Here is a 23,809-nt window from a genome sequence, read left to right on the forward strand (position 1 = left end):
GCTCGCATCCAGCAGTGGAGCCCATGTCACAGCCCAGCCACGTCAGCTTGACTGCTGGGCAAAAGCGAACCGAAAGTACTGGGTGCACTATGCTCCCTGAGGGAAGGGGGGAGTCTGCAGAGATGCTGAAACACAGCAAGCAGTTGCAAAGGTCTCTGTGCTGTGGTCAACACACATTTGCTGTCATTCCACCTCTCCCCCTCAAACACCCGCTGCTTGTAAGGAACAGTCTTTAGCCTAAATGCTGATTTGCTCCCTAGCATAACATCTTTCTGCCACAGTGATTCCTTGCTTAAGTTTTTACTCTCATTTTTTCTCCAAAATCCATTTTCTACATTAGCTTTTGAACAGGACATTTAAAGAAAACCAGTTCTGCAAACAGAGGCAATCCCATAAATCACAAGCTACTTCCGAATCTTCAAGCCGTCCTGAGCAAGAACACCATGAGGCAATACCCTCAAGGGGAAAGAGGTTTCCTTAGTCTACTGTCCTACACTACCACTGTAGGATCTCTTCAGCTGGCCATGCTGAAGAAATCAAACCCTAATGGCTCAGCATCATCCGTGTATTTGTACTCTGCTGCTGCTGCATTGTAAATAACAATCCAGCAGATGGCACAGCGAAATGACTCCGAGAGAGACTGGATGGGGCCCCTCCCCGAAAGGGGAGAAACGTGGATGGCTTTGCTCCAGCCACAGCATTGTTCCTGCACAAAAACTCAACTCAGGCTTGCCAGAGAGAGGACACCTTCTTTCCCTCTTTTGGAAATGGCCAGCCTCCCACACTGACTGCTCAGAGCAGCCCCATTTGGTTCAGGATTTGCAATAGGTAAATTCTACTGGGAACAAAAATTAGTAATCCGATAATAATGCCCACCCAGACATCAGCCAAAATTGTGTGTATCATCAGCCAAAGCTGCTTTATTTCACTGGAAGAATCCGAGGTCAAAATGTATAAAAACAATGAGGCAACTGGGATTCTTCAAGTGAGGTCAGCTGGATCACACTATGGTCTACACTAACACTGATACAAATAGGAAAAAACATAAGTATCTCTGTGTCTATCTTCTGAGTTCTTTACTTTCTTCTACTGTTTTCAGTCTCTACTGAAGACATGTAGGGTCCAGGAGGCACAAGTATCTACAGGTATTTGGTATATCACTTTCATCTTGGTATTCATTTCTATAAACAACTCACAGGAATGAGACTACATCTTCATTTTCAGCTCTCAAAAACTTGGAACGGTTTCAAGAACTTCTTCAGCTCCCCAAGCTGCTATGATCAATTTTCTGTCTTTATAAGCGTTTAAGAAAAAATAGTGATGGATTTTTAGTGTATTAAAGCTGGCTGCACGGCCACAAGGACGGGTGCTAGAATGAAACCAAATGAGGATAAACTATCAATTAGTCCCATATGTGACTGGTATTTGTGTATCTATAAACATACTCATTTTTACTTCTCTGAATGCAAAAAAAAAAAATGGGGGTGGGGAAGGAGGTCAGGGAAGGGGAAGAATTAGTTTTGCAACAGTTTGTGTGTCATTTTAAAGCCATATCAATTAGACTGGCTTTGTATACATGGATATTACGTATTATTTTCTGTATTTAAATTAACTGAAAATATTATAGTAAATCTAAGGCAAAATTAACTCATCTATTCCCAGAACTCACTCCCTTATGCCCATAGATGTTCAAAGGTTGCACTTCTAATTGCTGACAGGCACACATAATTTGGAAAAATTTCTTAGCAGGAAGGAGCTTGGAAAATGCAATGAGAATATGGATTCTATTATGTGCAATCCCCGCAGTCATTAAGAACACCTAGGTCCTTACCTTTATTTAACAGCAGCAGACTGCATAAGCTAAATATTTACAGAAAAGCCTTGGATGGATCAGGGCTTTAACTAAACACAGGACAAATGACTGAAGGGAGAGAGACATATCTTGTGCGAGAAGTCCATGCTCACACTGGGAGCCTACAGCCCAGCCCAGCTCTCTTTTCTGTCATTCCAATGCCTGGAGCCTGAGACCATCCATTCTCTTAACTTCCTCTTGCGTACACCACATCAAAGGTGGGAGAAATAATTTATTTTTTCATATTCTGCTCATAAGAAATGAGAAGACAACTATAAATACCCTGAATAACACAACAGTTACTGTCTCCGGGCATGCTTCCTGGCAAGCATAGGCACACTTTTCAGCAAAAGTACTCATTATCAACCTATTGTAACCATATAAATAAGCCATAAATTAAAACAAGGAGACCTTATCATTCTCTACTACTGCCTGAAAAGAAGTTGTAGTGAGGTGGGTGTTGGGTCTCTTCTCCCAAGTAACAAGTGACAGGACAAGAGGAGATGGCCTCGAGTTGTGCCAGGGGACATTTAGATTGGATATTAGAAAAAATTTCTTCACTGAAATGGTTGTCAATCATTGGAACAGGCTGCCCAAGAAGTGGTTGCGTCACCATCCCTGGAGGCATTTAAAAGACATGCAGATGTGGTACTTCGGGACATGGTTTAGTAGTGGACTTGGCAGTGTTAGGTTAACTGGACTTGATCTTACATGCCTTTTCCAACTTAAATGATTCTATGATGGTCTAAGTTATAGTAGTATGTGTGTGTATGTACATATATATATATACACACACAGAATAAATCATCAGCTCTGTAGCGATACATACAGCACCATCTGTGCTCCAGTGTCTAGTAACTGGATAAACAACTTCTGGAGTGCAAAAGGTAATGCAGATATTTATCCTCTGTGTATTGGCTGCATCAAAAATAAGTCTGGGCCTCTCTGGAATCTCCACATACTGGACTAAAGCACAGAAGACTGTTGAGATGTGATCTTGTGTCACGTTTAACAAAGGACAATCCACCTACCAGAGAAAGGCAGAACAGAACTGAAGCAAAATTGCTGATGAGAGTGAAAGCTGATGATTATTAATACCTGAAAGATTTTTAGGTTTCATGTTACATATCCCAATCAACAATGTTTTTCATTGAGTTTCAGTTGAAACAAAACCTAAACAACATGAAATGCAAAGGCTGTCATACCACAGAAATCCCTTATCCTATATCCTACAGTTAAGCAGAAAAACTAATCAGGCAGGCTCTGTAGCACACGATAGTTTGACCACAATGAGATGGGACCATGTTGCGAACTCCCCAGGCGCCATGACGCTGCTAGTAGGATACACAGAGGGATGCTGCAGAAGCCCAGGGCTTTCCTTAGCCACAAGCAGGGGCGGTGGGGGGACACTGTCCTCCCACACAGCCTTTTACTGCAGTGCTGCACCCAGCTGTGCACAGAAGCCTTCGGGCTGGTGTGGCAGCCCTGGCCGCCTGGTCCCCACCTCAGGCTGAACTTGAGTGCTGTGTGGGGTCAGATGAGCCAGCTGCCAGTGGGAGCTAAATGGCCACCTTGGAAGGGAGGAATGTGGGACCTGCAGGAACAAGATCTGCTCCCAAATTTCCATTTGGAATAAACTGCTATACCTAAAGTAACAAGCCTATGCTCATAAACAGGTTACAAATTAATCATCTCCATTAACCACAGCATGATGCCACTGACAGGCCCATGTCTGTATTTTGATCATCACACACATCCTTTTGTGATTTACAGGTTGCTATTCCTAGGAGTGATGCAGGCAGGTATTGCAGCCTTTACCTGATCAGCAGATCAAAATAGCTGCTCTAGTCAATGTGTGTGGCTTCCAACTATATCCATACTCTTTGAAGTCTTTTTGCATCAGTAACTAACAGCAGTGATACTCACGGAAGGCGTACAGTTACCCTAAAACCGAGGGAATTTAAACAACTGGATCTTTTGTGGAACCGAAGCTGCAAAAATACTGCCCTCTGCAACTTCAAGGGAACATGAAAAGGGGTGTCTGGGTAAAGAGGTTTCATGTGGTATTTTCATTTGCCTTAGTGAGGGCTGTGCTATAACATGAAAAAGGCAGTTGACTAAGAAGCAGAGATAGAATCAAGGACATGTCAAATTATAGCAACACAGGTTAGCATGGCCCTGGGAAACAACATTTTGAAGCAAGCGATTACTAGAAGTGAATTAAGACAGCAAAAAACCCCACCCTGCTGGCTATTATTTACTACTGCTTTGCTTAAGGAGACCCAAGCTAGGTCCAAATAAACTGGCCTGCTTACATGATAAATGGCAGTGCCCTGCAGATACATTAATACAGGTTCCAGAAGCTGTTAGCACCTAACCTCACTCGTACTAACCCTTCTTGCCTCACTGCCGGACTAATTGCTATGCTGACTAAATTCAAGAACTGCCTCACTAGAAGTTAGTTTTTCTGGTTAGCTTCCACCTCATGTTGCTCTTGGCTCCACCATCCATTTCTCCTATTAACTGAAGCCACTTAGAGGATGAAGAATTCTGGCTGATTACTCAGGTCAAAGTAGCAGTACACCTTTTCAGTATTATTTCTGCTAGCATATGCCTTTGTTTCTCAGTTTCACAAACATTATAAGAAAACAGGATCCAAGATGAGAAGGAGTAACTTACCTGTTCATTTTTGGTCAGTCTTGTTTTGTTATGGATGTCAGATGTAACCAGGTTGAATCCATGTTTCTCTGATAAAATTCTCAAAAGCAAGACCACAGTTCGACTCCCACACTTTCCAACTCTGTTGTAGACCACCTGGCTGGGGAAAGGAAGTACCTAAATACAGATTGAAAAAAAAAATGGAGTCAGTATATAGGTATTTTTGTTTCTGTGTACCTCTGAATCACAGCATGTTTTGACCATACACTGACAGATACATACAGGAGAATTACTAGGCCCCTGCCCAGGTCAGAAGCATTCACTTCCACCAGCAAGCTAGATGCTCTTTGGAATACAAACACTTGGCTCAGGAGGTGGCAAGCTGAGATACCACCCTTTGGTATGGTTTAAAGTAACAGCACAGATTGATAGCTACTGCAGAAACACTAAGCCACTGCTGATATCTTCTAGTGAAGATGATGATGGGCTTAAGCTTGCTACTTGTAACCTCAATGCAAACAATCAGCTTTAGTCGATCACCTCCCATACAAAGTATGAAGAGGAGTGAATTTGCACTAGAGTTTGGCAACTCAAAGTTGACATAATGCAAGAGGAATGCTTGAACTGCAAAAGTTCAGCATAACAAGAAAAAACCAAAAACACAAAACCAAACAACCACCAGCTATACAGAGCTAAAAATTAAGCAACTTTTTCAGTTTCAAATATAAACATGAATCTTCCAAAGAGACTCAGAGAACAGGTCACACCACTAGCTAGGTATCTACGTGTGGAACAAACAATGCCAGGGCCACAGGTGGCCTGGAGGCTAACCGGCACAGAACGATCACCTCCATCTTCATACAGATAACGTTCATTAAACCTCAAAACAGGACAGCCACAGCCAATGTGCCGATTCAGAAGGTCTCCAGCCCACGCTAACACTTGCGCCATGCTCTCCTCTCCAGGGAACCGGAACAAATGAGTAGTAGTTTACTGTCTTGAAGCATACTGGATGCAGCCTTGTTTTGTTCCTGGATGATGCCCATGGGTTATTCTTTCAGTAAAAGGCATTCTGAAGTCACACTATTGCATTAGACAAGCATTTGGTGCATAGCATACAGCAGCAGCATCTGATAACATAGGTAGAGGCATCTGCTGTCAAGCCTTTTGAACTGGCTAACAGTCAGGAGCTCACAGTCTCATCCACAGTGGTGCATATATGGCACTCACAGAAAGCTCATTTTTCTAATAACATGACGGCACAAAATATTTCCCGATGCTGGGCCTGCATCCAAATTCCATGCAATGTGTTCAGTGCAAGGAAGGGCTCACGTGCCAAAGCAATGGTGTGTCTCAACGTATAGTTACTTCTGCTGTTGATGCAATCATGTTCTCCCAGCAGAAGGATTTCTAACATAAAAGCAGTCAGATGAGGCATATGGGCTTCTGGCACTTCTCATGGTAATTGAACAGCTAACAGACCTTCATCAGAGAAGCAAAATGATTCCTCAAGCAACCCGTCAGAATACTTTCAGAGGACTGCAAACTAGAATAAAATAAAAAAAAAAAAGAAAAAAGAAAAAAGGAAAAATCTGGATTCCCTTGCATATAATGGGAACATACTAGCATTTTGCTATCACAACCAAAAGAATACTACTATTGTAATGCCTGCAATGTTTAAGAAATCCTTCACTGCAACATAAACATGGATGCTGTCATTCTCCAAGTTACATGGGGAAGGGATAGGTATTTGCTGATCACGGCCTTGGTTAAGCTTTCCCAGTTCCAGGACAACACATCTCCTGATTCAGCAAGTAAATATGGGCCTCCCAAGGCTCATCCAAAACCCACGTAACACCAATTCTTATTTATAGAGTTTCCTATGAGAAACCTAGCCCCCTTACTCCTTATCAGTCTTTCCTTCAGAAGCCTTGCTTCCTCCGAAATGCTAAATCCCAGCCTCAATGATTAGAGAACTCCAAAGGTGATGAATTTAACATCTCTATGCTACAGCTTATATTCTGGATTGCCCTCTTTTTATTTCATTTCTTTGCATAACAGAAGCCTGCACCAATATTTGCCACAGCCCTGCAGCACTACCCACACAACAACAACGTAACTTGTGGAATGGAAGTTTCTTCTCTGCTCAGGCATACACTTTTGGCATACTTTGCTGTGCAAATATGTGAAAGTCTTCAACAGAAATGCTAAGGAGATGCTGACAAGTGCTAGTGAAAGAGCAAGAGCCCATACAGCATATATTTGCCTAGCATCCTGGAAATGCGATAAATGCTGAGAGTTTGAAGGGCTACAGAAACATTTTAAAATGCTTCAGAATTAAGTGTTTTGATTTTCACAGCAGAGCTGCATTTAGCAATACAGGGAGGAAAATTTTTTCTTTATTGGTACTTCATTCATTTCAAGGGGAATTTTGCTGCACCCAGATTACAATGAAGTTCTAATTAAATCCCTCACTTGATTAGCCAGCAACTTTGAGTGAATCTTATTAATAGCATTCTTTAAAAATGTAATAAAATTAAAGCAGGCCTTTGTAAAGTGCGAACAACTTTACCAGCTACAAAAATGACAGCTGCTACCAAGTTTGGCCAGTTCTCACCTTTGTTTCTGAAACTCACCTTCCTACGTAGCACAATTCTGTTCTGTGCACAGATGATAACCATGGCAACCACCAAAAAGAAACCATAAGCAAGTACTCACTGCAGATAAAGAAAACTGAAATAAAGGGCTATTATTTTCAGACAACTGTTTAACTTGAAGGAGGCCAATATATCAATGCCTTGATTCAGCAAACATCTGAATACACTTTGGTAAAATCAGACAAGATTCAAGATAAATGCTAAAGCTCAAAGCTCACTTCAGAACACCACAGTCATTAAAGGTAATCAAAACTTCAGTTGTAGCACTGCTGAATGTGCTAGCTTTAGGGGTGCACTGCTGAAGTTCTGCTCATGTTTCACCTGTTTACGTCACCATTCTACTTAGGACACCTAAATGCACCAGAGGGTGAGCCTGGTACACAAAGCCATGCAGTACACAGGCTTTTGTATGTAAGCAAGCATTTGTTTAATGTGACCAGTTCCCTTCAGACGCTGCAAATCTGCTTTCTGTGGTTTAGAAAATGCTAAGTAATTTCTTAGAAGAAGAAATACTTCTTCCAGAAACCTGAGTTTGTATCAGGCAGATCTGGAAATGCAAAAAATTTAAAACTTTTTCAGAGAGGAACTTCTTTCTTTTCCCCCTCACAATACTCGCAACAGATTCAGACAATGTAAGAGATGGTGGCAGAGGAGGCAGTTCAAAAGAAGGCTTCTATTGTATTAGCAGAAGCAAGATGGAAAACAGCAGCTGGAGGTTTACAAAATGCTAATTGGATTACATTTTGTTTTACAATGAGGGTATGTGTGATGTAGACTAACTGCTGAGGTGATGCTCTGGCAACCTGACAGTCATGTAATATACACAACTTAAACTAGAGTGACTTTATTGAGCACTGCACCAAAGCCTAGAGATAATATAAACAATTCAAACATATAATTCACTTTGTAGTTACATAAATTAGTACTTACAGCTATAAAAAAGTAAAACCCACAGTGTAATTACAACAGCTCTCTCCAGGGGTTTGGAAAGTTATGTAACAATTTACTTGTCAGTTCAAACTGAGTTTTTTTGGTTTTTGTTTCACAGTTAAAGATGATGTCAAGAACCACTGTGAATGAAATCAAGGAGAAGAAAAAGCAAGTTTAACCCAAAATGAATTTCCATTACAGATGACGACTGTCAAGCAGCTCTGCAGGGTAGGTCTGCCAGTCTCAGGAGAGGAGCCATTTCTCAGATACCTTGACAAAAGCCCAGCTTCCATCTTCATTGGTGGCTTTGTCTCCAGGTAAACTTTTGCACCATTTAAAAAAACAAAATGAGGCTGGATAATTACTTGCAGTTCAACAATTTAGGGATCCACCCAAAGGCCTAAATCATTCTACTTTTACTGAGCCAAATCCAGTATATATTTTTGCTCACTCACCAAAAATTTCCCAGCCCAGGTACGATTTTCCCAGATAAAAAACTCCTTACATGTTCCCAGAAAGCAATCCATTACCTTCACAACTTCTGCATGTAAGTGACTCCTGCCCTGCCCTCACTCATGAGAGGGGCCAGAAGTAGGTGTCAGAACAGGCTTCTCCTTCCTGAACAGACACTAACCTGTGGTCAGACAGTGCTCCATGTTTATCAAGTGAATGAAGCCAACACAGACAAAACTGGTTAAGATCATGAAAGCAATGTAACATTTGCTGACATCACACATCTCTATATAGCATCACACCTTCTCAGTACAACCTCTCAATTTTTTTTCCTGTTCAACTAAGACAGAATTATAAGAACTTAAAAAATGGCTTACTGGGTCAAAGCAATACCCCATTTGGCTCATGAGTGATGGAGGATGCTTGTTAGGTATCTGCAAACCTGACTGCTGTCAGCAGTCCGCTCCTCTCCAGTGTGTCTTCTCATCCTCCAATGCCCCCAAAGATTGCACATAGGATGTTAGAAGGCACATCCTTGCCTGTTACCTGAAGAATTTCTTACACAACCTGCTATACCAACAAATTCCAGAATTTTGTGACTCACCATGCATTTCATTTTTAGCTGATCTATGATTTCCAGAGAATACCTGTTCTCACATTGTGGGTTCCATGAAGACAGATCAGATAATTCAGTCACCAGCTTTGAGATCATCTTAGATCCAATGGATGCCTCTCTTTAACTGAGGTTTGCCACAAGCCTGCCATGGCCCATTTAAAGACAAACTCTAGATTTAAAGTCACTAAGAGATAACATATTCCAAACCTAACTTCAAGAATTGCTGCACAAAATCTTATTCCAAACAAATATCAACTTATTCTTACCCACTTTTAAAGCATTACAATGAAGAACTGCCAACACAAAGAGATGTCAACAGAAAACATGACTGAAAGATGAAAAAGAGAGAAAACAAAATAAATTACTAGTTAGCTTCCTTCTTCCCCAGCTAAACTACACAATCCAGTTATGTCAAGATCCACCTGTAGAGAATAGTGACACTGGACAGAGACAAACTTTTGGAATTAACCAACTCTAAAGCACACCAGACAGCATGAGCTCCTCTGTGGGTCACTGAAAATACAGTAGAAACCACAAAAAAGTTAAGGGTGAAGTTTGTTTGTTTTCAAAGTTTGAAAGCCATATAGCTGCAGCGGAACACTGAAAATAAGGCAGAAGAAGAGACAAGATTCTTCTCGTGCATTTTCATTAAACAACTGATTTAATTAAAAAAGAATGACTTCCCCCCCCCGCCCTGCCCCAAACAATGCATTTCATCTGTTTGGCTGCTGACCTGTTTGGAAGAAAAAGTTAAAATGTGTTCTCTAATGATTCAACATCCCTAAGTACCAAAATAAATTGAAAACATACACATGGAGCACAAGCAGCAAAAGAAGACTGGTTGTAGACATAGTCCTCCAACCTATTAAGACTGAAGAAAAAAACTTCTATGACCTGTCTGCCAAAGCTAACGATGTGTCCCACAAAACAGATTTGTATAGCCAATATCAAAACTTCCAATAATTTTTCTGTGAAGTACTACACCCTTACACATCAAAAGAGTTTTGTCCAAATCATAGTGAATTCTCTCCCCATTAAGTCTCAGATCACATCCTATTACAAGAGACTATGGCTATAGATACAGCAAATTGAAACTATGATAATATCAATAGAATCCTAGGAAAATTACAAAGAATAGGTCTAAGATCAGGTTTCCAAAGTTTTAGCTGCACCCTTGTCAACACATTTCATTCTTTTTTTATACCTTACACCTGATTTACTTTCCTACAACAGCAGCTCACAGCTGAGCAAAACCTCTAATTCTGTGATCTGCTGCAAAAGATTCCCCACCAAAGAGAGCACAGAACTAGGTTTATTTCAAGTATGTGAAGTTAAGCAATATTCAAATCCAGCACACGTATACAAAGAGTCAAACAGGTTGATAAAGAGCAGATGCTGTCCTCACTCAGCAGCTTCAGATGGCCACTGATGTTAGGCAGCCTCTGAAGGTGCGAGCAGGACTCTTGGCTCTCATCACTCAGCAACACTCACTGGTGCAAGTAATGGCAGCTCTGACTCCTCTCAGGGATAAAGCAGGTGTGAGGGAATCACCTTATCAAACAGATGATTGCTTGGGGAGAGAGTACAACCAACACCTGCTAGATAACCAAATCTTTTCCTTTCACCCTTTCTTCACATAGATTGCTTTTCAACCTCCTCTTCATTCTTCTTGCTTTCTTCTGCAGTTTGCGACTTGTTCACCGCTTCTGGGACCAAAATTACATATAGTGCTGTATCTTATCACCTTAATGTCAGAGAATGGAACAGTTAACCTTCACATCTTGCAGACACCCCTTTTAAATACATCTAAGAACGGCATTTAGAAAATCAAAGCATTTGGGACTGTTACTGTCATAGAGAGGGGTGCAGAACATAAAGCCATCACTCTTTTTCTTCTTTACCCTACATAAGTGTATGCAGATTACAATAGAAAAAGAACAGGAAGACCTTCATTAGTTTTCCTGTGAAAAGCAGTATTTTCATCTCTTACTTGTAAAGTTGATCACATTGTCAAAGTCTTCTTACTGGTATGCACCTATCAAGATAGGCAAGAGAGAGGACACAAATGATGTAAGGTCATAGTTCACTGACACTGGTATTCATTGAGGGAACTAGCATGAATTCAGGTAGGTTAAGAATTTTGGTGTGACTTTCATTACCCAGTATTCCACTGGAAGGTTTTCCATGTAATATCAAAAAAAACCTTAAGCAGCAGAACTTGTGCAAGCCAGATTTTAACTCCAGAGCAGCTTCGTACTATACGTATATGTATCTTGGAACTGTGAAGTTTAAACCTGCTGCTTTTCCTCCTGAGCCCAGGGTTTTGTACTCTGTGATGTGCTCAGAACACACTGGCACAGTTATTCTCTCTCTAAGTGGTAAATCCTATCACATCCAACCCACATGTTTATGTTGGATACTTAAAAAATGAGAGATATTAAGTAGCTAAGCCAGGTTTTAAAACTTTTTATAATACATCACAGCACTGGTGTTCCCTTAAGTAACCTAACAACCTTACAGTAGTTTCTATCCTTCCAATGCAATATTCACGAATTCACTCTGGGAGCCAATAATATTGGATTTGAGAGTGGTGAGTGGTAGACTAAATAATTTATTCCCCTGTATGCACTTGTCTTTCTTCACATTGAGGCTTAACCCTTTTGTACCTATTGTGGTTGACTATCTATTAGGCTGCAGGTAGTTCAACAACTCATAGTTTCACCATTGCCAAGGATCTGTCATACGATGTTTCACTTTGCCCTCCTGCCCTTTACTTTGGGCTCCCTTCAGTAGTTTCATATTTTATTTTAATGTCTCCAGCGTGCTTGTCTTTTGCACTGCACTTTATAAGTCAATTGCAGTATGAAATAAAGGTTGTGTATAGCCATAACTGGATTTTAATTTGTAAAACAGGCCAGTTCTGCTGGATTGCAATCCACACACTCATTACTGATGAGCTGGCTCCAAGGTGCTCTCACTCCATATGCTCAGAGCAGCTCAAAGGGATTGAATTTCCGTTACAGGTTCTGCACGTAACAGATCCAAATCCAGTTTATGACAGTATGTCACCACCTGGAAGGAGTAACACCAAGAAGGACCTAGAGGAAGGACAACGTGCTGCTGGCCAACTCTTCCAGCAGAGCCAGAACAACCCAGTTCAGAAATCCCAGTGTCTAAATCTAAAATTACTCAAAGGCCCAAAATACCTTCCCTGACTCTACTAGAGTCCACGTCTGAGTCACAGGCAGATCCTGTCACATGGTGGGGGCAACAGGGGACAAAGCCCAGCATCAAGTGCTCCCATTTCACCCTTCTGCAATCTGGCTGGCTCAGGCAAACCAAACCTCATTCCTGCTGACCAAGGCAGGATTCCTTTCCATTTCAACGGAGGGAGCTTCTCCCTGCATCTACTCACAATCCCTAACAGTGCCAGCAGCAAAGGCCTCCACGCTCCTCCAGGGCATGGTGGTGCCAGGGGTGCTGTCCTGAGAAATACCTATTCGGTGCTGCTCTGCCCATCCTTATGTTCCTCGCCCAAACTCCTCCTTCACCCTGAATTACCATGGTACCCCCACTCTCACACAGACCCTGAATTACCGTAGTACCCCCACTCTCACACAGACCCCTTAAGCCCAGTCAAGACATCTTGATGTTTTGACTCTACTGTTGACCACTTAATAAGCAAGTTCACAATCTTGGTTTTGATTAAAGCTCACAGCCCTTATTAGAGCACTTCACCACTATTCACTGTTTCCAAATCATACTTCCTAGTTTTGTAAAGCCTGAGTAGAGGACGGCCAGGACCCAATAGCTTGTCTTCAAAATCATGAGGCTTTCAAAGTAATACCAATTTTTTTTATTTTTTTTTTCTTTTCCCCCAGTTTTGCAAGCCTTCACAGCATCCCAAGTTCTGGGTTTTCAAGTTTTTTCTTCAAGCTGCTTTTTTTTTTTTTTTTTTCCCCAGGTCAACTGAGATTCTTCCAGAACTGTTCAATGGTAACAGTTCAGGATTTAAGAACAGCATCAACTCGTGGTAAAAGACTCATGGTAAAGTTGCGTTGCTAAGCCTTGTGAGTCATTTGTATAACATCAACCAAATCAGTTTATCACTTACACAAGATACTCTGTCATGCTACCCCTATCCAGAATTGCAGATTTTTTGTTTTCCACTGAAGGTTTTGATTATCCAGACCCAGCTGTAATTGGATTTCAGTATTATAATACAGCACTTCCTAATAAAAAGTTAATGAAGGCGGCCACAATTGAGTGGGTATGACCTATGACCTTCTCTTATGCTATGTTAATTTATTAATACCTTCCATTCATGGAAAGAAGGGGAAGAAGAGTGGAATCTATTGAACAGCTGGAAATTAAAACTGTTACCTGTAAGAGCTATTCACATGCTGTGAAATAATCTTCATGGATGCTTTGCAGGTAAACAAAAACCAAATCAGAATGGATTATGTCCTAAATTTCAGTGAAAACACAGAGCTCTACTAGCTTCAAAAGTGGGGATGCTAATGCCTTGGGTACTTTTTTAGCTACGATATGTGATTTAGAACCAAACCTACAGGTTGCAAAATTGGTGACATCAGAACTTTGGTATTTTGTGTAACAGTGCAGTGGGTAGGCTTCTGTGTTAATGCCAGAGGCAAGCAAAATTCACCTTTAACTATGCACACAGCCTGACAATTAAAGCACAAATCAAAAAAATTAAATACTTGAACGACAGACAAGAACTACAGACTACTGTCATGCACAAAGCCCACATCCCTGTTGTCTCTCAAAGTCTTTCAAAATAGAGAAGCCTGAAAATGTCAGGCTTAGTAAAAAGCCAGTTCACTGTTGTATAAACTTTTGCAGGATGCCAGCATGCACAGTATCCCCTCATGGATTTATCTTCTTGTGACAGGCAATCTGGCTTTAATTTCCCAAGTCTCTTTGTATTGCCCATTAACCATCAGTCAGCCTCCCTGTATCAACACCTTTCTGATATGCTATAAACTGCAGAAGTATTAAAAAATAAGTAATCATCTTCTCTATTTTGGTAAATCATAGAGTAAAATGATTTCTTGTCCTGAAGATTCTTGATCAATAAATTAATATGAACAAAACAAACAGGAATTAGTACTCCAGTACTATTCGAATATTTTTATGACCCAATTCACACTTAATAGTACAGATTCAATTCTAGCTTTTGGCAATATCTCTAATATTAGCGTGCTGTATCACCATCTGTAGCTTCAGCAGGATTCCAACTGATTACAAATAATAGATAAGAGGGAAATATTCTGGAAAAATAATATTTTTCTTCCCTAGAGATACTGTCATTTATAAGGAAGAACACAATTTTAAAAGAGCATAAAAAAATATTCCAATATTTCTACCATTATTTTACACCACCCTTTAATAAACTGAGGGAAGTGGAGAAATATTTTATGCTTTTTAAAATCACAGTATTTTATTGACTGTAGTATGCTCAAAAACTCAGTTATACAGTAAAACAATACTTCACTCTATGAAGGGGTTCTTTGTGGTTATGGCACTTACTGAATTCTTCTAATATTTTGATTTTATCAGCCAGGTATTTAGTCTAATAACCACAGGAAGTTACTCTACTTTAGTGTTTCTAAATTCTGACAATTTTTGCTAGCTGAAAACTTTCACTCTGCATGACCGTCTCATTAACAACTCTTCATTTCACACTGGATAGGGCTTTTTTAATCATTGAATTCTCCTCCCACCCTGCCCTGGATGGATTGCTTCAAAGATTATCCACCATTTGTTTTAGAACAGCTAAACAGAGAATTTCAACTCCCTCAAACACACACACACTACTATTCATGCTCTTAAAATCCCTAGTAAGTATGTACCTAAAAGGAAAGAAATCCTGCTTGGTTTTTGGTTGTGTTTTTCTGAAGTCTAGCACTTCATCCCTAACAAATCAACCACTTTAGACTGCAGAGCGCTGAAGGGCTAAAATCATGTTCTCAAAAAAGATGACTAGAACTAAAACACAAGTTAAAATGAAAAAGGAAGTATCCACTTAAAAAAAACTAAATCAAAACCAAAAGAAAAATGCACCGTTCTTGGCTGTGATCTTAGTACTGTTATCAAAAGAACTACAAAAAAATAAAGCTGACAAAAACTTGATTAACATAAAAACACGACATAATGGGGGCAATGCTAACATCAACTTTTAATAAAATTTAAATTCAAATATAATAAAGTATAAAAACATCCTAACTGCTTGACAACTCGGGGGACAAGGACTGGATACACTACATATGTACCAAAGCCCACTCAAGGATTCTGCCATCTTTTCCCATAGTCTTAACCCACAAGGGAGGACATGAACAATTATCATGTAAGTACTAGGTGAGAACTGCAAGAATGGTGAAAAGGGTATTTATTTACTTTCTGGCTTCAAAACAATAAAATCAGATCAAACTTATTGTGTGTATGCATTTCATTTCTTTTCATTTTGACCTTATCCTGATCCACATCCATTTTCGTATTCATGTAAAGCTTTGAAGCACTGTCACACATGTGCTAAGCATAGGGCTGTGCTGACATCTAAGCAGCTGCCAAAAGACACTGGGTCCATGACAGACATCCCATGGGAAAAACATCAAGAAAAGAACAGACCACTTGAATGTAATTTATCTGTCATTGATGTGCACAGCTACTTTACACGTATATATCAGCTGCACCACAAGAAAGACGTATCCTGATTCTCATGCCAAGTTCTCAGGGGAAAAGCTTTCAATCAGTAACAACAGTAGGTTTGATAAAGATCTCATCATTTGTTCTCACAGGTCAGCTTCACCATCTTGGATGGAGGTAAAAACCTCAGGAATTTTTGCTGAGGAAATAGCTTGCCCAAATACTGGTACAAAATACATCTGTTTTTATTTGCTGAAATGCTCAGACATTAAATATATCAACCGAACACCATCAGTCACTAATGAACATCAATTTCACATGTGTTTTTTAAAAACAGGCTAGCAGCATCTACAGCCATCAGTTAAACTTCAATGTACAGAGAAAGAATAAAGAAATCACCTTTGCAAAAACTTTAAAATTGATATTTTCAGACGTGTATAAGAAAAACCCGCAGGAGGTGGCGAGATACAGATTTGAACTAGGAAATTCAAGTGCTTTAACTTGAAGAGTCATTTTTTATGACAGACAGGAGGTTCAGTTTGGATAAACTATACACCTTTTTTATCTGTCACACCAGCAAGACCAGAGGTGTGCTATGGTTACTGGAGGTTTCATCTATCTGCAGAGAAGCATGCACAGATCTGTGTCTTAGAACTCATGAAAATCTAGGATTAGTCAATCTTCACTCAAGTCCTTGTCCTTGGTGCCTAAGGACCAAAGAAGAAGGGCCTATGGCAGACACACTACCTTCATACCACTGGCATGGTAACCTCTATATCACTGGCAGGGGCAACAAACGCTAATCTTTCAACAGTCAAGTAAACCTTTATTGGGGGAAGACTTGAAAAGCTTGCTCAGCTGGCCTTCAAGAGAGAACCAGAACCACACAGCAACGTTCATGTACAGCAGTGGGCGAAGCTTTCCTTCTCTACTTGCACTGAGAAAATTGCTACTGCCACCTTTATTTGAAAAAAAGCAGCCCAGTACCCTGATCTCCTGAAACGTCATGATGCTATTCCTTGTTCAGAGAACAAGTGCTATTTTCAGTCCTTCCAGTGGGGAAAAAACCCACATAGTATTTAAAAAACCCAAAGTTCTGGCACCAAGCCATGATGAAAAGCCAAAACTGATACAATTTCCAAAAAAACACTGGAATGTACTCTGCAAAACAGCTACAGTCCAATGTGTATCACCTGTTGGTGGCCTTCCATTACACCTAACTCCATAGCACCGATATTGGCTATCAGTCATTTCAACCCTGTGCAAGGGATTGTTGTTCATTATCTCAGTTCCTACTTTTTAAGTGTTTTTAAGGAGACGCATTAATTACACTCCATTTGGCTCTAAAACTTACTTCCCAAATCTACCAAATTACCCTCTCGTGCTTTCATTTCATTCAGGGCATGCTGTAATTCCCTCTGATCAATACAGCAGGCATTAGGAAAATGCTGGAAGAGCTTCACATATCAGTGCCACGCAGGACTGACTGCAGCTGAATACAGCAGGGCACAAGTATGCTTTCCAGGGTAAGTGACTGCCAGGACTGAAAGAAAAAAAATGGAGGACTTTTTCGTCTGTGCATTACACAGAATCACAGAATGGTCCAGGTTGGAAGGGACCTCTAAAGATCATGTAGTCCAACCCCCTGCTAAAGCAGGTTCTCCTACAGCAGGTTGCACAGGATCATGTTCAGGTGGGTTTGGAATGTCTCCCAAGAAGGAGACTCCACAGCCTCTCTGGGCAGCCTGTGCCAATGATCTCTTGCCCTCAAAGTAAAGAAGTTTTTCCTCATATTCAGACAGAACTTCATGTGTTGCAGTTTGTGCCCGTGGCCCCTTGTCCTGTTGCTAGGCACCACAAAAAAACGTCTGGCCCATCGTCTTGACACCTGTCCTTCAGAGATCTGTACGCATTGATAAGATCCCTCTCAGCCTTCTCTTCTCCAGGCTGAACAGGCCCAGCTCTCTCAGCCTTTCCTCACCAGGGAGATGCTCCAGCCCCCTCACCGCCTCTGGACCCTCTGCTGGACCCTCTCCAGTAGCTCCCTGTCTCTCTTGAACTGGGCAGCCCAGCAGGGGACACAGCACTCCAGATGGGGCCTCACCGGGGCAGAGCAGAGGGGGAGGATCACCTCCCTTGGCCTGCTGGCCATGCTCCTCCTCACGCCCCCCAGGATCCCACTGGCCTTGGCCACCAGGGCACAGTGCTGGCTCGTGGGCAACTTGCTGTCCACCAGGGCTCCCAGGTCCTTCTGCACAGAGCTGCCTTCCAGCAGGTCAGCCCCAGCCTGTACTGGTGCAGGGGGCTGTTCCTCCCCAGCTGCAGGACCCCACACTCGCCCTTGTTGAACTGCATTAGGCTCCTCTCTGCCCAGCTCTCCAGCCTGCCCAGGTCTCGCTGAAGGGCCGCGCAGCCTCTGCTGTATCAGCCGCTCCTGCCAGGTCTGTCCCACCAGCAGCCTTGCGGAGGGTGCGCTCTGTCCCTGCACCCAGGGCACTGGTGGATAAGCTGGACAGGACTGGACCCAGCACTGACCCCTGAGGCACACCGCTGGCCACAGGCCTCCAGCCTGACTGTGCCGCTGGTCACAGCCCCCTGAGCTCTGCCGTTCGGCCAGTTCTCAACCCACCTCGCTGTCCACTCATCCAACCCACACTGCCTGGGCTTCCCTCTGAGGATGTTATGGCAGACAGTGCCAAAAGCCTTGCTGAGGTCAAGGCACACAACATCCTCCGCTCTCTCCTCACCTACCCAGCCAGTCGCTGCATCATAGTAGGCTTTTAGGTTGGTCAGGCACGATTTCCCCTTGGTGAATCCATGTTGACTACTCCTGATAACCTTCTTTTCCTCCACATGCTTTGAGATGACCTCCAGGATGAGCTGTTCCATCACCTTTCCAGGGCTGGAGATGAGGCTGACTGGCCTGTAGTTTCCTGGGTCCTCCTTCTTCTTGTCCTTTTTGAAGATGGAGTGACATTGGCTTTTGTGCAGTCCTCAGGCACCTCTCCTGTCCTCCATGACCTTTCAAAGATGATGGAGAGTGGCTTCGCAATAACATCTGCCAGCTCCCTCAGCACTATGCGGTGCATCCCATCAAGCCCCATGGATTTGAGGGTATCAGGTTTGCCTAAGTCAGGGGTCCTCAAACTACGGCCCATGGGCCAGATACAGCCCCCCAGGGTTCTCAATCCGGCCCCTGGTATTTATAGAAACCCCCGGCTGGGGGTTGGGGGGGTTGGAACCAAGCAGCCGCAGATGACCTCCTGCCACTTCATCTGTGCGCCGGCCCCCTGTCTAAAAAGTTTGAGGACCCCTGACCTAAGTGATCTCTAACTTGATCCTCCTTGACCAAGGAGACCTCCTTCTCCTCTTGCCGCCAGGGTCTGGGATTCCTGATGGCTGGCCTTGGTAGTAAAGACTGAAGCAACATGCTACTGAAGAAAGGTGCATCGTATCATCTGTACTTTGTGAGGATCACAACTGAAAATACTATTTTTAATGAAATATTTTAAGCGTTGGATTCAGGATTAATTCCTTCTGGCATCTTTTTATATGCCAAATAAAACCAATTATTGACCTTAACCATCTATTAGTTTAAATGTAAAGTTATCTATCTAGTCACATGAAGAGAGGCTACCTGAAAGACAATGACAATTACAGTGAATTTATTTTCACTCAAACAGGCAGAGTTCACAGTTCAGAGCTGAGGCTGCAGGAAGGTAAAAAACTGCACATAACTATTAATGCAATGCATTAGATTTACGAAGCAAGAGCATCTTTGTGCAATACATGACCCTAAGGAAATACCAAGAATTATCTGCTCATTTACAAATCTCTGCTCGTGTTTTGATTAGAAGAATGAAAAACAAAACAAAAAAAATCCACTCAAGAACAAGATGGCTTGCCCATATGTTGTGCAAGGGATGATCAAAACGTGTGCATTCATCTTTTATCAATGTTTGTAAACACAGGCGTGTACTTCAAAAAGCATAATACCTGTAACTTACAGAAGTTACACCTGTCATTGCACTGAGCTACTCACCAAGCTTTCAGAAGTGAGGATGATTATAGAGGAAGCCCCAAAACTTTACTAAGTAGCTAATCACAACCAATCAGGTATCTAATCAGCTGGCCTTTTTACAGACAGCTGAGATGCAGCTGGATGAAGCTGTGAACACACCTCAAAATAAAGTATTTAGATAGGAAAAAGAAATTTTCATAATGTAAACAGGAAAGTGTCTGGGTTGGGTAAACCTGTCCAGCTGCTATTGCCCACTGGAGTATAGTTCCCATCCACAGCACCATTTAATGGTAACACAAAATTCCTGAAGTAAAAGGACCAAAATCTGAAGAAAGTTTTCAAGGTTAAAAACTCTTATCTAGATTACAGCCTTTTCCCTATTGGCACAGCTAGGCATTCCTAGCTAATGCCAACACAAGCATGAAAAATACAGGTCCAACACAAGCATTGCTTTAGTCTTCTGAGCTGAGTGTTCACTATGAAGACCTGACAAACATAATGCTTTACTCCATGCAAGCTGTTAATACTTCTGGGCAGGAGAAGCACAGAGTACCCAAAGGAAAAAAAAAAATCTTTTAAGAGCAGAAGAGGGTATTGAAGAAATTTTAGGTGTGAAACACTTGTTTAGCCTTAGATTTCCCCCTGTCCCACCACAGTTAGTAATGATGAACTTAGGTTGATTCTGCCACTTGTCTACATCAATTTGTTTTTGTAACTATGCATTCAGAAAAAGTGAGTAATTTGTGTTGAGGGGATGAAAATCAGACGTACATCATTCCTTTAAGTGAGTTGTCTGAACTTTAGGAGCATAACAAATATCCACGTCAAGTAAAAATTACAGGTCTTGTGCACACAGACTTTGCAGCAAAAAGGTGAGGAAACCCAGATTACTGTAGCTTGCTCTTACTGGTAACTAAGCTAAACTGAATTGCTTTCCACATTACCCTCCTTCTGCTGATCAAAAGCCAACTGTTTCAACACACTGATACACACGTGACAGAACATTTAAATGCGAGAACTGGTGGCTCAGGATGTGATTTTATGGTCAGTTTGAACAGAGATGAGTGAGGACCATCACACATAGTGGCTCTTCACCTCCACCCCATTTCTAACTACCCACTCCCACTTGCTGCACTAGCATTCACCGTGGGCCACATCAGTGAAACAATATGTCTGGAAACTAGATTAGAATACAGACCCATTTTCAGGTAACTGCTCTAGCTCACCTATATCAGCCTGGTGGCAATCTTGCACTACTGAGGAAAAAGGGACCTTTTCATCAGCAGGCTCCACTTTTTGGCTAGAAGCGACCACGGAATCTTGGCCCTTTCTTAGGAATTTCTTGAAACAGGTAAAATTTCTACTTTAATAACAACAGGGCCTTCAAAAGCGTTCAGGCATCTAAGTTTCATTAAAACAATACTACTTGAAAAGTTTTTTATTAAAGAAAGCCATAGGCTATATTATATAAATTAGTCTATGGCTAATTATTATTATATACATAACCACAATATCTCTGCCTCCCTTTCTGCTTTGGTGTTTTACAAGTAACAGTGAGAATTCTGCATGAGTTGGAAAGGAAACTTTCAGAAAAGCTGCACCTTCAAGTGTTGCAACTGCACAGCACAAAGACTTCAAAACTGCAGTTAGTTCTACTCAAATACCTTAGTAAGATACTACACTGTACCTACAGAAATGAAGCGAGTCTGGAGAAATTAAGACAGTCACAAGAGAACTGTTGTCTGCCTCTTTTTTCTTTTCTTTTTTTTTTCTTTTTAAATGGCTACTATAAAACAGCCTTCTTGTCTGGGAAGACAGACACAAGACAGTACCAAACTGTGTTTTAGAGAATAAACCAACACACAGTAAAAAAAACCAACAACAACAAAAAAAACCCCAAAAAAACCAACCCCAAAACAACAAACAGACCCTAAATGCCTGCTTCCACTTCTTCCTCTTGAAGAAACCATCACAATGCTGGTCCTCACTGAAAACATCATGAGGTACCATGATGATAGTGAGGGAAAGGTTGATGCTGCACAGTCACACATGATGAGAACAGTGTATCCCATCCCTATAAAAGGACTCATTACACACATTCATTAAATATATCTTATTGCTCTGCTTGAAAGTGTTGCACCTGCAGCAGAGTCCATGTTCTAGGAACTGCTGCCAGCAAAAGGGCCATCTTCACTTGCCTTATTAGCTCCAAAGGCAGTGTCTTGCTTTTGCATGAATACACTGACAGACAAAACATCACTAAAATCCTGCCTCCCCTTGACTCAATGACAAAAATTCCATTAGTTTAATCACCCAGAGATTTAACCCAAGTTACTTAAAAATGCCTGAAAATGCTGTGGGGAACAAGAGTTGGAAAGGCAAAGTGCTGTTGATGTAAACTCATCAGAGTTGCTCTGCACATAAGTAAACATACTATTAGTTAAAAATTGAAACCAAAAAAAAGCAAGAAGAAAGCAAACGCAAAATAACAGCAGCTCACCTTTTGAGGGGGTGGTCCGTGGTCATCCAAGTAAGTGGAATTTCCTACAAAAAGAAGAAGGATGAAGATAAAACAAAAGTCATCCAATGCAACTTCAAAACTTGCCAATTCGTGGAACCAGTGTATCTCTATCCCACTGGTTCTGTGGTTTTAAATAATTCAAGGAAAATAAATATCCTCTGCTTTAATTTTTGATTAACAAGAGAAAAACAAAACTAATTTGTTTTGGCTACATTTGTGATAAAAGATTAGATGCACATTGTCTCTTCAGCAAAAACCTAAATGGGCCAAGGCAGCTTTAATTAAGTAATCACAGCCTTCAATTATTTGCATGACAAAAACTGTTGGTTGCATCCTTGCACATTTTAAGCACAGTTAACCTTGAAAAGATTCCTTAAATAATAAAGTATCAAAGCCCTTAATTAGATTTTGGTCTGATGGAGTTGACAAGTATTCACATATCCCTCTTCTAAGATGGATTTTCCTCAACCTCCAAGCTACTTTTTTTGTTCCCAAACAGTATTGATTGAATGGGAGTTGTATTCTGATGTAATTACACCTGCTCTTTCAAGACGCTTCATTAATTCAGATGAAAAGGTTCAAAAACAAAAAAAAAAGCTTCTAAATCCTCCCTTCTTAGTTAGCTACAATAAAAAAGGCAACAATTTCAGACTTTTTTTTGCAATACAAACACACACATAAAATACACCCTCCCACATACACCCATAGGCTGTCTTCCCTGTAGCTGTCCTTCCTGAACCCTTCTTCTGAAGGATTAATCAGGAGCTTTCCCAACATGTCCCAGCAGAAGATGAAACCTTGCAGCAAGTCTGAAAGTTCCCTTCGGGCCACAGATGCCTCTCCTCTCAGTCATCCTCCTACCAAAGACAGCAAAGCCACCTCTGCTCTAATCTTACATCAGTACAGAGTATGAAAATCATTTTTACAAGTGCCTACTATATATCCATAAGTCACATGGAGAAAGACTGTAAAAAGCATGACCCACTCATGACCATCTCTGTTCCTGGGATGTTGCATGGGCAGCAGATACTGCCTCCAGGGCAACACAGGCTAGTGGGAATAAAACCATTTGGCACCAAAGAGCTCTTCTCTTGCCAACCTGGCCAAAAGGACACTGGGTCACGTTGTTTTTCGGAGTGCCACAAACCCCATAGATTTCTGGATCCAGGAGGCAGTAAGGAGAATTTTGTGTGTGAGTGTGATAAATTTCCATGTACAATAAAAAGTCAGGATTTGTTTGCAGAAGTATTTTGCTTTCTGTTTTTTTCTCTGCTTTTCTAGCATAGGTTATGAAGCTATGGCAACTTGTGTCACGTCTTCCAACTCATCTGAAGTTAAGTTCCAATACCTCAAATTCATTCTTTTACAGATGTACCCACCCTGATCTTGCAATTTTGCACAACTACTAAAGCCAGAACGGTAACTTTTCGATGGT

At 41.4% G+C, this 23,809-nt stretch overlaps 1 protein-coding gene across 1 annotated transcript in view; it reads right to left on the bottom strand.

Annotated features, from left to right (window-relative positions):
* UST (uronyl 2-sulfotransferase) overlaps nt 1-23,809 on the bottom strand; it is a 166,323-nt gene that overhangs the window by 82,381 nt on the left and 60,133 nt on the right. The window contains exons 2-3 of the mRNA XM_055810885.1: nt 22,354-22,397; nt 4,532-4,687 (exon numbers count right to left, since the gene is read on the bottom strand). Coding sequence (XP_055666860.1) covers nt 4,532-4,687; nt 22,354-22,397 — 200 coding nt within the window. The remainder of the gene's footprint in view (nt 1-4,531; nt 4,688-22,353; nt 22,398-23,809) is intronic.

The sequence above is a fragment of the Falco peregrinus genome, chromosome 7 (genome assembly GCF_023634155.1).
Source record: "Falco peregrinus isolate bFalPer1 chromosome 7, bFalPer1.pri, whole genome shotgun sequence".
Classification (NCBI taxonomy): domain Eukaryota; kingdom Metazoa; phylum Chordata; class Aves; order Falconiformes; family Falconidae; genus Falco; species Falco peregrinus.